We start from the raw sequence: 17,525 nt of genomic DNA, 5'->3' as shown, positions 1-17,525 counted from the left end.
TAAAGTTTACACTGAGGCCACAAAACGCTTGCTGGGAAGCGGGATGACATAGGAAGATAAAGGGTTCTTCAGATTGCAATGCGAGTGGATAGAAAAGTGATTTACCTTACCTTACCCACCCCCCACCCTGCCCAAAACAAAAGCCGCTGCATAAATCAACATCTCCCTTCTCATGAATAATCTGAGACACCTCGAATAATTTACAGCCTTTGTCATGCAAACAATTTAAAGTCCCATTCTGTGTTAGTACATCTTCTGTTGAAGCCAGCACAGATCTTGGCCCAATGTAGGAAATCTATCCGAATTGCAAAATTTAAAAAAAAAAAAAAAAGTTTCTGGAATAAAGGCAGACAGTTTGCTTTTCAAGCTGTTGGTGTTGCGGTGGGGGTGGGGAGGGGTGCAATATGCATGTTTGTGTGCAAAGGTTCTGAGGGAGGTTAAAAAAAAAAGGTGGGGGGTGGATCAGATCCTCGGGAGGAGAGTTTCAGGAAGTTCGGACTGACCAGGGTGCTGGGACCTAACCTGGGGGTCCTCTGGAAGAACAGCCAAACAGCCAGCACCCTTAGCCTTGGTCCATCTCTCCATCTCTCCAGCCGCGTTTGTGGTTTTGCTTTGTTCTCCAGATGTTTCCCGAGGCCAATCTTGATTTCTGCGAGGCCTCCGTCACGCACGGCTCTCCAGAGCGCAGGTCTTACGCAGTCAGCGTTCGCTCCGTCTCAAGGAACAAGCAGCCTGTAGGCGGCAAGGGGAAAGGGTTGGAAATTCAAGTTTTCTAATCAGGGAGAAGTCTTCACGGAAAAAGATTTCAGTTACTCCAAACAGAAACATCAATTAAGGTCTGATCAACTTATCAATATCTCTTTCAACTTGGAGACACCAAGCATCCGAACGGCTCACAGTGGGCAGCCGGGACCATCTGTGTTTGCTTTCTTACTACACTGCAGAGGGATGAGCAATTTCTCACGTCCCTCCCACCTGCTCAGACCTTCATCTCTGTCTCTTCACAGGGCTATAATTTTATACCCACACTCCCCTGATGTCTCTCTGTACCCCGGTCTCTTCTTCAAAGGACACCTGTCAGATGAGACGAAAGCCGGTCTCTGCGGGTATCACTTTAAACTTCTAGCACCTTCCAAGACGTTTGCTCTGAAACACAGCTCCGTTCTGACATCCTCGAGACTGACTTCCAGTGACTCAGGACAGGAAGCAAGGTTTACCGTGTGACACTCTAAGAGCAGAGGTTGACAGCTTACCTGTTCTTGACCCTGTTAGTACTCACTGCCTGTGGCTGGATCTGTATGAGTGAGCACCGGGCTCACACCAGCCACCCTGTGTGACTTCTGAAGGGTCTCTGCTGACTTTCTAAAAATGATGTGCATGTGGGGTTGGGGGAGCAGTGTATGGACATAAGGGTGGCCGAAGATGTCAGAAGAGAACTCCACATCCCCTGCTGATAAAGCTGAGTCTGGGTGAGACACCCCAACTTTAATCCTCTGCCAGAACAGTTTATGGAGCCATCTCCCTGACTCCTGCATAGTGACTTCTGCTTAACCTCTAAGTAGTGTGTGCATGCGCGTGTGCGTTCTTCATACGGACAGCAAACCTGCAGACCCTCGTCTGAAATAAAACACCAGTCGATCAAATTCGGTTTCACCAGACTCGGTATTGCAGGGCTGTTCAGCTCATTCAAGAGGCAGATTACAGAAGAAATCTTCAGGAGCCACTGAGAAGGAGCTGGTTAGCAGAAGGCGAGAATGAGATCTGAGTGCCGTGTCGCCACCTGCAGGGCTAGCGGTGAACTGCAGCCTTTCTCTGTACTCCCAGGTCAGTCGCAGAAGACAGAAAGAGGACCACAGCACTCCGGGCTATATGTATGGTGTGTTTGAAGCCAGCCTAAGCTACACAGTAAGACCATGCATACATATACAAGCAAGCTACCATGAACCTCAAAAATGAGGAAACCATCAACAATCTTAAAATACATAGCCTATGTGTGTGTGTCTGCATGTGAATGTAGTTTATATATGTGTGTGTGTAGTTTACATATACATATGTGTGCGTATGTATGATTGTTCATATATATACATATATGTGTGTGTATATATAAGAAATCATATGTATATATGTGTATATATATGAGTGATTATATGTATATGAGCAATTATATATATATGTGTGTATATTTATATAGAGTTCATATATATACATATATGTACACACATATGTGTGTGTGTTTTACCAGAGCCATTGTGTGTACATATATTTGAACTATATATACAGATAGATACACATATATGTATCTATAAAATATAGAGATATTCATTAAGAATTAAATAAGCAAGACTGTGGCAAAGGAAACTGGGGGTGATGAAGGCTATCCAGGTCAAGAAAATGCTGGAATGTTGCACGAAAGAATGAGAAAAGAAAGAACAGCTGCTGGAACGAGATGCCCTAGGGAGAGGTAGTGGCCAAGGAGGGGGGCTCCCCTTCTCCACAGCGAAGGAGAGAATGCAATACGAGGAGAGACTTGTAAGGGGGAAACTAGGAAGTAAGGAGGGTGGAGGCTGTGATCCAATGGAGAGCCAAATAATAATAATAATAATAATGATAATAATAATAATAATAATAATAATAATAATAATAATAATTTACCTTGTGGGGTGAAGAAGGAGAAAGAAGAGGAGGAAGATGACAAAGAGGAGGAGAAAAAAATTCTGCATCTATTCTTAATAAAGCATGCAGAAAAGCATGACTGTGGGGGCTGGAGAGGTGGCTCAGCAGTTAAGAGCACTGACTGCTCTTCCAGAGGTCCTGAGTTCAATTCCCAGCAGCCACATGGTGGCTCACACCATCTGTCATGAGATCTGATGCCCTCTTCTGGTGTGTCTTAAGGGGGTGAAAGTGTACTCAAAGTAAATAAATCTTAACAATAATAATAAAAAGAGTGACTGTGAGCAAGTTGAGGAGACGCCATTTACCCTTAGCACTGGATGCGTGTCTCTGACACCACACAGTCATACTCTGGTCTGCCTAGAGAAGGGGGTCTTCGCAAAAACTAACTAGTCCTCAAAAAAAATTTTTTTTGCTGGAAAATTAAGCACCAAACATACCAACTCATTTAGACTTTTTCTTCTTCACTGTTTGCACCTGACTAGCAGCAGTTAGTGCCGGAAGAGATTTACTAGACTTTTCAGAAATAGTCTTTGTTACCTTTCTTTTATCCCTCATAATGTCATTTTAAGGAATATTTAGTCTGACAAAAACCATGATGAATCATTAGAGGAGCTATCTAACAACTCAAACCATGAGGACCCGAGTTCAGATCCCAAGAATCCATCTGAGGCCAGACACGGTAGCATGTAGATATCTAACCATAGCATTCCTTCGAGACAGAAGGCAGAGAGACCCCGGAAGCCTGGTGTAAGTGAGAGACCCTAACTCAGCCAAGATGGAGGTGAAGACAGTACCCAAGGCTGCCCTCTTTTTTTTTTTCAAATACCCACATATTTGAATGGTGTCAGTGCTTTAGAACAAATATTAATAGAAGAGATTCCTTTGTGCCGTGTGGACTGTATAAGCTTATAAAACATGGAGTCCGAATTGAGAGAACCACGTGGTTCCTGATTACAAGACCGACTGAAAGCCACAACCATCGTCAGACAGAGGATGCTGGCTAAATAACCCTCACTCGTGCGAGATAAGCAACCACTGTGGAAACAGACGGTTTTGAGTCTTGCTGGCTGCTCATCAGAGGTAATTGCAAGGAGCCGAGGGAAGACGTCACGCCCAGCTGATCGCTGGTCTGTGTGGGTCACCAGGTAAATTAGTCACGAGCTGGCACCGATTAGAAAGCCTGAGTCTGCCTCACTTTGAGGACTGCCAGGGTACTGCCCAGTGGGGTCTTCTAAAGGGGGCAGAACAGGATGTGACTTCAGTCCCACTGCGGCTTGACATGCTGCCGAAAGATAATCAGAGCTTGAACAGGTGGGTCCGTGTCGTGAGTCTTTTAGAAGCCTATCAGTCAGGCATGGCGAGCAAACATCGCTGCCAGGGAACAGTACACGCTGTCCTGTGAGCCACTCTGGGTGTTGTGGTGGCACCAGGATGGACACAGGGCGTGGCCCCTGCAGCGCAAAACTCCACCTTTCCCTCCCGGTAGACATAAGCACCCACTCGCGTCCAAGTTCCTAAACGCTTTCGTCTCCCTGGCGAAAGGACCAAAGAGGGTCTGAGACTGATTTATAAATGTGAGCCCCATTGCCAACCCAGCTGGCTTTTTTTTTTTTTTTTTTTCCAAGTGTGGATTTTGATCTGGCTTCTCTCCAAGATACAAGCTGTGCTTCTTAACTCTCGGGGAGATAAGAGAGAGAAAAAATCATACTCTGAGAGAGTTAAATAACCACACAGAACGCAGCAATGTGGCTGAAGAAATATCGATGGGTAGGAACTGAGGATCCGCTCCCCCGAAAGACACTGAGTTGAGTGATCTGCGAACTGTGATCTACGGAGCCTCTGGTGGTGGGATTGGGAGCAGAACTGTCCTCGATGCAGTAGAAGAGAATCATTGGGACTGAAATGGAAACGTGACAGGGCAGGTCGTGTCCTCGTGCACAAGCCTGCCAGGCACAATTTGATCACGCAGATCCCACAAAATGGAAAGGGAGAGCCAGCCCCTGAAGGTTCTCCTCTGACCTCCTCACACCTGAAGTGGCATGCAAACACACACACACACACACACACACACATACATACATACACATACATACACACATAGACACACATACATACACACATATACATACATACACACACATACATACACACACACCACACACAATACACACACACACACTCGACAGAGAGAGATAGAGACAGAGACAAAGAGATTCACTTTTTAAAAAGAAGTTATCCAATCAACAAGAGTTCAGCCTCACCAAGCAGTCAGCTTCCACTTTCCCAGGGTGACCTTTATTTTGGTTTTGGGTTGGGTCATGTTCCTTTATTCTCAGTAGAACATCTGCACACACACCCCACCCCCAGTCCACCATGCCCTGCTACTTTTATTAGCTTGAGTTAGTCAGGTGCAAATGTCCAGCACTTTACTAACAGTCCCTGCCCAACCTCTACCTCTACTAAGAAGATGTTGAATTTTATATATATATAATTATGTATATATATAGTATTATTATATGTAATATGTTTTATAATATATAAAATACTTGCATAGTATTTCATAATACAAGGTTTAGAATAAGACTGAGAGTTTTACTTCTCAACAAACTGACTCTTTCCAATTAATGGCTGGTCGTTAGACTATGATGAAGCCCAAGATCCTTGCAGTCAGGAACTGAGGCCCAGAAAAAGACATCTCATTTCTACTGTCTGGGGACACAAGAGGGGCCAGAGTAAGGAGACATCGTCTCTCTGGACTAACATCAGCTCAGAGAAAAGATGGAGATATTAAGGAACACAGTATAAACACATAAATGTATCAATTCAGGGAGCTAAATACATAAATGTAACAAAATAGCAAGCCTCTTTCAAAAAAGAAAAGCGTTATGTTACTTCCTCGAGAACTACATGTCTGGAATTACGATAACTCTGTTTGCTTTCGGTTCAATTCAGAAACATTTTTTTCTGTAGAATTGCTTTACATCAGATTTGAAAAACATAAGCAGACTTTTACCAAATATAGACGCACAGATCATAAACTGAAAATAGAAGCCAGAAGCCAGATGCTGGAAACCCAGGGAACATTGACATTGTATTACATTTGGCAGTGGGAGAGAAAAAAAAAAAAGAATCCTCGGTGATTTACTGGCTTTACAAAAGAATGAAGAATTAGCTGGAAACATACTTGAGCTATCAAAAAATATGTGCTTTTTGGCAATAAGTAAAAAGAAGATTTATTTAATGTTAGAGAGGTTAGCGGCAAAGAGCTAGAAGGGAAAATAACAATATCACATATTAACTTTGTTCTTAAACATCCACACTTAATGTATCAACTCTGGCTGCTGCTATATGCCTTGGCAATTCAATAAAGTTAGTGAAATGGAAAATTGAAATTTTTTATTGTGATATTTCCAATTTCTCTACTAGTGGAATGGTTTAATAATAAACCATTTCGTATGCTGTCAGGGCACTTGCTAAAATGAGCGGGCTATCATATTTTTTTTCTCTCTTCTCCTGCCTATCAGAGGCTTATCAAGTAGAACTCAGCTAACCATTTGTGTGGTACTTTTCCAGTGAGTAAATATCTCTGACTAAGACGAAGTTTTTAAAGCTACAGGGTTCTCTTAATAGTCTCATAACGTATCTTTCACATTATAAACAAAGAAAGTTGAGCTTGGTAAAGCTTAGCAACTTCTCCATAGCCAGCAGCTGATCCAGGGCACAAAGGCACCCAGCTTCCAGAATGTTCTGGCACAAAATGCCCTGTTATCAAGTTGCTATTATTTTAGTAAAAACTGTTTAATGGGTGTGTACGTTCTTATCTGACCCAAAAAAAATGTTGAGGGAGTGGCTGACGAACTTTAATTCACCCATATTGATGGATTTTCAGTTGGTCAAGGGATCAAACTCCATTGGTAACACCCCTCAGTGGATCTAGGTATCTCCTCTAGGCTCTGAGCATCTGCCTCTGTCTCTTAATGTCCTCACAAAGTCACAGCAGATATGGACTCCTTCATTTGTAAGACAGTATCTTCATAAAGCCAAACCGGCTCCTTGCTGATCTCTGCAGAGTTAATCTGCTTCTAATCTGAAACCTTCCATTAAGCTGTTGATATCATTAATGTATTTTCCTTTGAAATGGCAATCTAGGCATGTGTTCTTTGGCTCCAACCCTCTGTAAAACATTTATATCAACCATTAACAACCCCCCTCCCCCGGCCCCAACACAACAGGCTTGATCAGAAAGAGGACAAATTGGAGCGGAAATCCCCAGGAGCGAATGAATTTAACTCCATTCAGTTGCCAATAAACCCTGTTACTCTGAGCCAATCCGTCAGCTCCTCACACGTTTTTCTCCACGTGCAATGGAGGTGGCGAATCCCCCGGCCTCTGAGATCTAAAACTCCATGCTTCCAAATGAATCGTCTTTAAGCCAGCCTTAATAATTAGGCTGTGCTAAGCGCTCATACCGGTTCCTCTACACGCTCCCCACATTTTCTGGCCCTGGTGCGGAGGCTAAGTCAAGCAAGGCACAATAAAGTGTGATGTCTCCCTTTACTACACTGCGAACCCCGTAAAAGGTTAACTCATTTTACAGGCCGGTGCCTGGTAGAACTGACTGTCTATAAATGTTTGATATGTGGACACATAACTGAGGATTGCCGTTGCTTATGTAATAAGAGCCTAAGTGGGTAGGATCACATTATCTTTGGAAATAGCCAGAAATCATCGCCCTGGGCCTCATGGGAAGAGGTATTACTTATCTGGAATATGTGTGTGTGTGTGTGTGTGTGTGTGTGTGGTGTGGTATGTGGTGTGTGCTATGAGTGGTGTATGTATGGTATGTGGTATGGTGTGTGTGGTATGTGTATGGTGCGTATGTGTGTGTGTGTGTGGTGTGTGGTGTGGTATGTGGTGTGTGTGTGTGTGTATGTGTGTGTCTGGTGTGTATGGTGTATGGTATGGTGTATGTGGTGTGTGTATGGTGTGTGTGTGGTGTGTATGTGGTGTGTGTGGTGTGTGTATGGTATGTGTGTGTGTATAATGTGTGGAATGGTGTGTGTGGTATGTATATGGTGTGTGTGTGTGTGTTTGTGTGGTGTGTGGTATGTGGTGTGTGTGTGTGTGTGTGTGTGTGTGTGTGTGTGTGTGTGGTATATGGTGTGTGGTATGGTGTGAGTGGTGTGTGTATGGTATGTGTGTATGTGGTGTGTGGTGTGTGTGTGTGTGTGTGTATGGTGTGCAGTGTGTGTGGTGTGTGTGGTGTATATGGTGTGTGGTATGGTGTGAGTGGTGTGTGTATGGTGTATGTGTGTGTGTATGTGGTGTGTGTGGTGTGTGTATGGTATGTGTGTATGTGGTGTGTGTGTATGGTGTGTGTGGTGTGTATGGTATGTGCTATGGTGTGAGTGGTGTGTATGGTGTGTGTATGTGTGTGTATGTGGTGTGTGTGTGTATATGTGTATATGTGTGTGTGTGTGTGCGTGCACACAGTTATGAACTTCAAGAGACATTTTCTGTAACCTGACTGGTCCTCTCAGTCTCCCCAGCATTCTTTTCCCCTGCAAGGCTTCGAAGAGCCGTATCTGTTGACCAGTGTCCCCCACCACCCCAAGGCTCTTCACTGAGTTTGTGCTGTCTTCTATTCCTTTTAATGACTTTAACACCAAGAGACCCAAATAAATTATATTCTGTAAAAAAAAAAAAAAGCGATTTTTTTCTAAACTATGGGAAGAGATCAGAACACGTTATCTGTGAAAATTAATTTCTGAATTTATATCATTCTGCTCTTCCTTCATTTCTTATTTTCCTCCTTAGAAGAACCACTCATTCCAGGTCACTCCATCTTTCTTCATATCGGGTCGGTTTGTAATGAATGCATCTACCACCATTGGGACGATGGTGTTTCCCTTGCAATGCCAAGAGCGGTGTTGTCTTTGTATCTTCTTGGTTCGGTTTATGCACACGATAGCAGGGTGTCTCCAGCGATGCCCCTGCCTGTGAGCAAACGGTCTATGTGTTACTTTAATAGATTCTTCCTCAGTTTTTAATGGTCCACCACACCGTGTGATGTGAAAGGAACCCAGAAGGTTGACTCCCAGTGGGATATCCTACCATCCTCTGACATGTCTCTTTTTTGATATATCTGCTGTTCTCGGACAAGCTTGTTTCTCTGGCTTTTTTCCATGCAGAGTTCTTGTCAGACAATAAAAATCTGTTGATTGCTATCTAATAACTTTCCCACAGTCATGGCTCCTTATTGGCATAAACAATCTAGATTAACGCATACATAATGTTAATATTTTTAACTCGCTTTTTAAATCGCCATCACAATCTTAATGGTGTCATTAATCCATTGTAATTATGCCCATTATTACAGACATGATTTCTTCATGGGGATCTTCATTATTATAAGCTATATTTTATGTTTGCATTGTAAATCTAGCAATAGACTGAAACTATGAAAGCCACCTCCAATGTTCCTGTTGTTGGCTTCATCTAAGGGCCACACACTCAAGCAGGGACATGTTTATGTCTACATAACTGTCAGAGAATCCAAATGACCCCTTACTCTAAAAATGCTACCATCATGTTCGTAAAAAGTAATAACTAAGGTCTATTGTTCATTTGCCAAATGACAATGACCACAATACCACAAAGTGTCACAAGGCATATCAAATCACTGATGCGGCTTTGATACAGAAACCTCACATAGCTCCATTTTACTGACAGAAAAATCAAGGTTGATTGGACAGAGATATGGCTCAATTAGGCAGCACTTGCTGCTCTTCCAGAGGATGGGAGTTTCCAGCACTCATTTCAGTGGCTTATAACTTGCCTGTAATAGTTCCATGATATCCAATGCTTCTTCCGCCCTCTGCAGGCACCCACATACTATGTGTATACACACACACACACACACACACACACACACACACACACACACTACACATACATAAATAAAAGCTTGAAAGTAAATATATATATATATAAAAGAAAAATGAAAGCAAGTCTTTGACAGATAAGATTATTTCACAAGACTCTCCAAGGAAAACCTGAGAGTTCTGGAAATGGAGCCCAGATGAATTGAACCCTTGACACCGTGTCTTGAGATTGCTGCTGAGCCCACTGTTTTCTGGAAACCCTGAGCTCTCTGTCTTCCAACACCTTTTCTCCAAACTCAGATTCGCAGATCACTCTGGTGTGCTATCCTAAAACTCAGAACAGGTAAAGAGTACAAGCTGAAATTTCCATTTGAGGAATAGTGTACTCTCAGGGTAATAATGAGTCATTATGGTTAAGGAATTAGCAAATATTGGAGCCTAATATAAGGATTACACAATTATGAGCATTGTGTTCTAACTGTGGATTTGCTGATGTTGACTGATTAGTCTAGGAGTTAATGAGCTTAGGCACCGTGCGCCTTAGCCTGTTCTCTGAGAGATAGGGCTTAAAGTCTAATTTCTTTTCACAAAGATTAATCAAAGATTTTTCCAGCTGCCAAAAGATAAAAGAACTAAAAACCGATTAAAACTAAATTTAAATCTATCTACAAAGATTTTGATAGTGTCATATTATATCTCATCTCTTCATATGTTTATTTTTGTAAAAGAAAGCAAATGTATAAAGTGTGATGTTTTTAATTATTTCCCATTTATTGTAATCTAATACACAAATTGTTCCAAAAATGAAATGCTGTCCCAATGTTTAAAGGTCCTGTGAATCTTCAGAGAAGATATTAAACAAATTATCTCAAAAATGGTAGCTTATAAATCAGGAGTATTTATTGTTTTCATTAGGTAAGGCTGATTATATGCCTTCAGAATTAAGATGCTTTTACATTTTTATCATGAATTATAAAAGTTTAAATATAAATAAATTTCCTTGAATATAGGATAATTCTATCTAGATTGTCTTTATAGAAAAACAGGCTGGCTTAATTTAGATTACAATCACTGTGGTGAAATACTATGACCAAAGCTAGTTGGGGAGAAAGGACTTTGTTTGGTTTATGTTTCTGCCTCACAGTTCATCATCACAGGAAGTCAGGGCAGGAACTCAAGCAGAGCAGGAACCTGGAGGCAGGAGCTGATGCAGAGGCCATAGAGGGATGCTGCTTACTGGCTTGCTCCCCATGGCTTGCTCAGCTTACTTTCTTATAGAACTCAGGACCTCCAGTCCAGGAATGGCACCACCCACAATGAGCTGGGCCTCCCCCATCAGTCCCTAATTTTAAAAATGTCCTACAGCTGGATCTTAGGGAGACATGCTCTCAATTGAGCTTCCCTCTCTTCAGATGGCTCTAGCTTGTGACAAGGAGACATAAACATAGCCAGAACAAATGGATTGTGCTGTCCAGTCAACATTAAAAATGTACAAAGGTTGGGCAGAGTTAAGACTTTGGCTTCAAATATCTCGTCTTGTAGGCTATTTCATTTTTAGGTATTTTAAAAACAAAATAATAAAAACCAGGACTGGGGAGATGGCTCAGTCAGTGCAATGGTTGCTATGTGAACATGATGACCTGAGTTCAATTCAGAGCATCCCTGCTATAAAAATAAAAGAGGCTAGACACCTGCTACCCTCAGTCTGGGAAGGCAGAGGAGGTGTTCTGGGCTTATTGGCCAGTCTATCTAGCCTAACTGTTTAAATTAAAAATTATTCCAGTTTAAGTGAGAGAGAGAGAGAGATGCTCAGAAAATATAATGGTGAATGACTGTCAACACCCACAGAGAGAGAGACACACAGAGAGAAACAGAGAGACAGAGGCAGATGTGGAGGACAGAGAGCAAAAGTAACTTAATGTAGCTGTCTCATAAAATCTAGACTTAGGAATGGTCAAATATTTCTCAATTTATTCTGTTATATTAAAAAAAATCCAAGTAGCAATAACTTATCTTTTAACTTGGAATTCTATTCCAGGCTGTCTGGGGCACACAGAACTGGAATCCTCTATAACCAGTGATGTCTAGTGCCCTCTTACAGTATTAGTTGGTCATGTTTGTGTCTTCCTTAGGAAGTGGTTAAGGTCTTTGAGCCTACTTTTTTTTTTTTAAGTGGCATTCTCACTTTCTACCGCCTGTGGGCTTCTTGTGTACAGCCATTGTTATTTTGAGGTATGTTCCTTCTACGCTTGATTTGTTAAGGGTTTTTAATAAAACTATGCTGAATACTGCCTAATGCTTTTCTGTGTCCCTTAGATGTTTGCATGACTTCTTTCTTCATTCTGTTAACGTGTGATTCATAATTATTTATTTTCATCTCTTGTAACTTCCTGGTATCTCAGAGTTAAATTCAACTTTGATCATAATATGAAATCTCTCTACTGCCTTTGAATGTGAAATGTTCTTGATCAATAATGTTGTTGAACACCAAAGTGGTTCCCAGCTGGTGACTCAGTTTCTAAAATCTATGGGACATTTTAGATATGATGCGTAGCTCACATCAGAGTGGCAGATGTAAGTCACTCTTGTGTAGACCTCAGAGGCTGTATCCATCCTCAGATCCGCCCGAGCCCTCTGGTTCCCCATCTCCCATGACTACAAAGAAAGCTGCCCTGGCCACCTTCCTTTTCCCATCATGGTGGACTGTACTCCTTAAAACTGTAAGCCAAAATAATTCCCTTAGGTTGCTTCCATGAGGTGTCACGTTATCCAGACAAGAAACCCAACCGCTATACCTGTTACAGTAATGCTGACCTTAATTCATTCAATTTTTTTGTTGGAGATTTTGGTGTGTCTGTTCATCAAGATCAAAAAACAAACACAAAACTGACCTGCAATTTTCTTTTCTAGTACTGTCCGTATCATGCTTTGATATGCGCTTGGTGTTGGCCTCATACAATGCTCAGGCAACTGCAAAGTAAACCACAATGAGATCTCATCTTTCATTTGCTAAAGTGGCTGAGCATCAAAGGCAGGCAGCAAGTGTTTGGTGAAAGAGGTGTAAATAGTGTTGATAGGAATGTAAATTGGTACATTCACTAATATTTTAATGTATAAAAATTCTTCAAAAAAAAATATATAGGGTTTGAAAGATGGCTCCGTGGGCAAGAACACTTGCTGCTCTTGTGGAGCACCAGTTCCCAGAATCCACATGGTGGCTCACAATCATCTGTCACTCCAGTTCCATGGACGCTAGTGCCATATTTTGGCCAGCTTGGGTACATCATGAACCTCATGCACATACAGGCAAACATACACATAAAGTAAAAATAAATACATTTTAATTTTAAAATGTATCTTCCATATTTTCCAGCAAAACCACATCTAGATGAAGCCAGTGTTGCAATTGGATATTTCACAACCCCCTGCTCATTGTAGTATTAGTCACAACAGCCAAGATATGACAATAAACTATGTTCCACCATCAAATACATAGACAAGCAAAATGTGGCATGTATTATGAAATACTACTTATTCATAAAGACAAAGAAATCCTGCCGGTACAGTAAGACAGATTAAACTAGAGGCCATTATAGTAAGCCAAACACAGACCAAAAATAGATGGTGCTGTGGTTTTAATATTTAATGTCTACCACAGGCTCATACATCTGGAGTTTAGTTACCAGCTGTTGGGATTGGGGGAAGCAATTAGATCCTAAAGCCCTGTCCTCATCAATAGATTAACCCTTTGATGGATTCATTATTTAGAGACTTTCTTTAAAGATTATAGAAATGACGTTGTGCCTGTTAATCTTGTCTGTGACTGGATCTAGAATCAATGCAGAGACATACTCTGGACTATGAGAGTATTTCGTGGAGGGATCATCTGAAGGGAAAAGACCATTCCCCACCTCAGGTGTGTTACACCTGACAGAAAGCTGTTGCCTTTGCCTGACTGCCTTCACTGCTTGCTGGCAAGGACAGCTACAGTGTTGCCACCATCCTCCACTGATACCAGAACCCAGCTTCTCCAGCCTTCCCCCAGTGACTGAAGACCTATGGTTCTCTGGGAGTCCCCAAGCTTTCATATCCAGATCAGGATGGCCTGGGTATCCAGTCTCAAGGACCCAAAAGCTAGTGAGATCTCAGGCTATTACTGGACTAAACTTGACTGTGTAAGCCACTCTAGCAAATTCCCACTGTATTTTATTTATTCAATTACTTTTGTTTTGTCAGGGAACACAGGCTAATGAATCACTAGGGACTGTCATTGGGGCCTATGCCCTACCCCTTCCTGTGTGGTGTCTGTGCTGCCTGGCTAACACAATGGGTGTGGATTCTCTCTTCCTCATTGTCAGGGTGCAACCTGTGGGAAAGCTAAATGCTTCCTCCCTCAAGTTGTGTCTCTTAGATATTTCATCACAATAGCAGTAAAACTCTGGTTATGGAAATGTCATGAAAAGCTGGATGTGGAGCTGGAGAAATGGCTCAACGGTTAAGAGAAAGGGCTATTATTCTAGAGGACATGAGTTTAATTCCCAGTGACCACATGATGGCTTACAACTGTCTGTAACTTCCGTTCCTGGAGAACTCAGGACCTTCTTTGGATTTCTGTGGGTACTACATGTATGTGGTACACAGACATTCATAGAGATAAAATATACCATAAAGATAGATAGATAGATATAGATGATAAGTGATAGATAGGTATAGATATAGATATAGATTAGATATAGATATAAATTAGATATAGAGATAGAGATAGAGATTGAGATGATATATATAGATATAGATATAGATGATATAGATATAGATATAGATGATATAGATATAGATATGGATATGGATATAGGTATAGATGATATAGAGATAGAGATGATATAGATATATAGGTAGAGGTAGAGATAGAAATTCAGAAAACTGATCGGTAATTGTCAGGGAATATGGAAGGAGACGGGGAGACACTGGCTATATCTTCTCTCCTGGTTTTTCCATGGGTAAATTTTGGGAATCTGCTATTCAGTTTGATGGCTATAATAACAATTTACTTTATACCTGAAATTTAAATGTGTCTATGTGAGGTGATCGGTGTTAATTAACTTGATTGTAGTAATCAGTTCACACTGTAGATATCATACTGTGCGCTGGATTATATACAAATCTTATTTGTCAAGAAAAATAACAATAAAGTCGTGAGGTCCTGCATTCAATCGCCAACAACGAGCAAAATAAAAAAAAAAAAATGGCAGTGCACACATTATTCATCACCACGCTTTGTACCATTAGGAAATGCGTTACGAGTCACTGACCTTAGAAAGAACCATATGCTCTAAGGATTGCAGATAATTAACTTGTTAAAATTTTTTTTTCTTAAAATTAACCATTGGTCATGTTGTGAGCCATTTGCCCATGGTTGAATAGAGCAAAGAAATAATGATGCTTACAACACAAAATTCTATGCATCGAATCCTTTCATTAAAATGCGCTCAGAGTCCCCATTAGCAGACTTAAATCAGGGCATTACCAAAGCAAATAGGTAATTGTAAAGTAAATGTCATTGCTCCTGTTTTCATGTCTAATGTGAACTCGAAGAGTGCACCATATAAAATTATTCTTCTGGATCTTGAAACAAAGACTTTAAAAGCAATAGTTATGCGGGTCCCATCCTCAAAGCAAGGCTGGCCGTGTTTTGAGATGCAGTCAGTACTTAGGGCAGTCACTACAGCAAACCGTGAAATGACCAAATCCTGCCACTTTTTTGGAGGCCGTTTCCAGATGGAGACGTTAGAGAAAGTGGTAGAGAACCAACTTTCAGATGAAGGCAGAAGAAGAAAAGATGACATCATGATGAGGCACATGGCCATGATGTGTTTAGACCCAACACGTGAGTCTTCCTCCAGATGCAAAGATTTCCTAGCGGCTAATAATCCAGATGTAAGGGTTTGCATTTACACATGGGTCAGGTTTCCTCTTGGGGAATAATTGTGAGCTCTGAGATAAATCCTTCTGTCATGAAGATTCAGTTTCAAGAGACTAAAAGAAGTAGCTGTCTTACATTTGTCTTGGGGTTTTCAGTCCTTCCAAGACACACACAGTACCTCATCTCCTCATGGACTTGGGACTGTGTGACTTAGTGTTGCCCAATGAAGTGTGATCAGGACTAATGGACTTCACTTCTCAGAGATTAAGAATAAAAACGCCCCTCACAATTTCCTTCCTCCATTGTAGCAACCAAGGAGGAGATAGCTTGACTGAGGTTTCAAAACCCCAAGGTGAAAAGATCTCAGGTCAGCCAACTGGATGCCCACCTCCTCTGAGAGAAGACTCTCAGATGCACTGGGCCTTCGCATGAGAAAGAAATGACCTTCTGCTATGCTCTCTTGTAAGTGCTCATTCCTTTACTGTGACAGGATTTATCCTGATGGATGTCTCTTAAAACATTGGCTGGGACAACTAGATAGTCCCTCAGAGTCCCCGCCTTGTAAATTATCATGAGGCCTCTTTAAAACCACACAGGGCAAAAATATGAATTCAAGAGGTCCAAAATGACATCAATTTTTCCAGATTATACCTTACAGATTTTCCACAAGGTGAAAGCAGAAAGGTTATACGTCTTTCTCAGCCCCAATATACATCCTTTCCAGAAAAGACTTGATCGTGAAGGTTTGTGGTTCAGATTTGATTTTAAGGACATGTTATTGTCCCGGTCACTGTTCTGTTGCTGAGATGAGACACCATAACCAAGGCAACTCATAAAAGGAAGCATTTAATTTGGGGATTGCTTACAGTTTTATAGATTAAACCCATTATCATCATGGTACACACATCTCTGAGTACAGTGCTGGAGATATAGCTGAGAGCTACATTCTGATCTTCAGGCCAAGAGGAAGAGAGACAGAGCTTGGTATGGGAATTTTAAACCAAGCAGCCTACCCTACCACCCCACTCACCACCTCGACCCTTGTGACATTATCCCAACAAGGCCACACCTCGTAATCCTTCTAATCCTTTTGAATAGTATCACCGACCAGTGACTAAGCATTCAAATATATGAGTATATGGGGGACCATTCTTACTCAAACCACCACAGTGATTTTGTGTTTGAGAATGAAATTTTATACCATAACCTGAGATTTGAAATAAAACAAAACAAAAAAAAAAAAAAAAAAAAAAAAAAAAAACAGTTCTGTGTTCCAAAATATTTGTAAAAAGGATCAGACTAAAACCTCTGGAGGTTGGATGGATCAACAGTTGGAAGCACTTACCGAGGCTTCAGTCCCCACATGCTAACTGTTCACAACCATCTATAGTCCAGTTCCAGGAAATCAGGTCTTGCCCTCTGTGGGTGGTATCATTCCTTAGGCAGCTGGTCCTGGTTAATATAAGCAAGCTGACTAAAAGGAGACTACGAGTGAGCCGGCAAACAATATCCCTTCATGGCTTCTAAACTGTGACCTGGAAGCTGAAACATACCCTTTCGTGCCCTAAGCAGCTTTTGGTCAGAGTGTTTTAGCACACCAACATAAAAAAAATGGAATAGCATGAGACATTGCAAGCTGTTGGGTACAGGGTCAGAAATGAGTCTTCGCAGTCACAATGAATGAATTATCTGCAGCAATGGTGAGAGTCCACAGCCATTCTTGCAAGGTCTGTTCCTACATGCAGAGAGTTCAATCATTAGTGCGGCTGAAGCCACACTTTAAGAGAAGTGGTCCAACTGTGATGTAGGCTTTATAAAGAGTAAGCAATACGTCCCTCCCCGTGATGCTGGTGGAGAAAGAGTCGAGAAGCATATGAATACATTAGACAGAAAGGCCACCAGCTCCCTCAGCAATTACTCCATCCCAGGAAATACTAGAATACTGGGAGAGAAAGGATCGGGTTTTAACTTGCTGGTACTTAGTGGTATTTATAGGTCCATCTGTTCAGGCTTGGGTTAGCTCCCACGGTCAAATATCCCTCTTACAT

The 17,525-nt window shown here is 41.5% G+C and overlaps 1 protein-coding gene across 1 annotated transcript in view; it reads right to left on the bottom strand.

The window, feature by feature from the left end:
- Positions 1–655: 655 nt before the first annotated feature.
- Positions 656–17,525, bottom strand: part of LOC308437186 (uncharacterized protein) — a gene marked incomplete at its 5' end in the record, with an annotated part of 90,919 nt that continues 74,049 nt past the window's right edge. The window contains one exon of the mRNA XM_080938242.1: positions 656–732. Within this exon, the coding sequence (XP_080794368.1) occupies positions 692–732 (41 nt within the window). The 3' untranslated portion in view covers positions 656–691. The remainder of the gene's footprint in view (positions 733–17,525) is intronic.

This window comes from Micromys minutus (assembly GCF_963924665.1).
Source record: "Micromys minutus genome assembly, chromosome: 25".
Taxonomy (NCBI): Eukaryota; Metazoa; Chordata; class Mammalia; order Rodentia; family Muridae; genus Micromys; species Micromys minutus.
The sequence above is the reverse complement of the archived record's forward strand: the minus strand, read 5'-3'. Positions and strand labels throughout refer to the sequence as shown.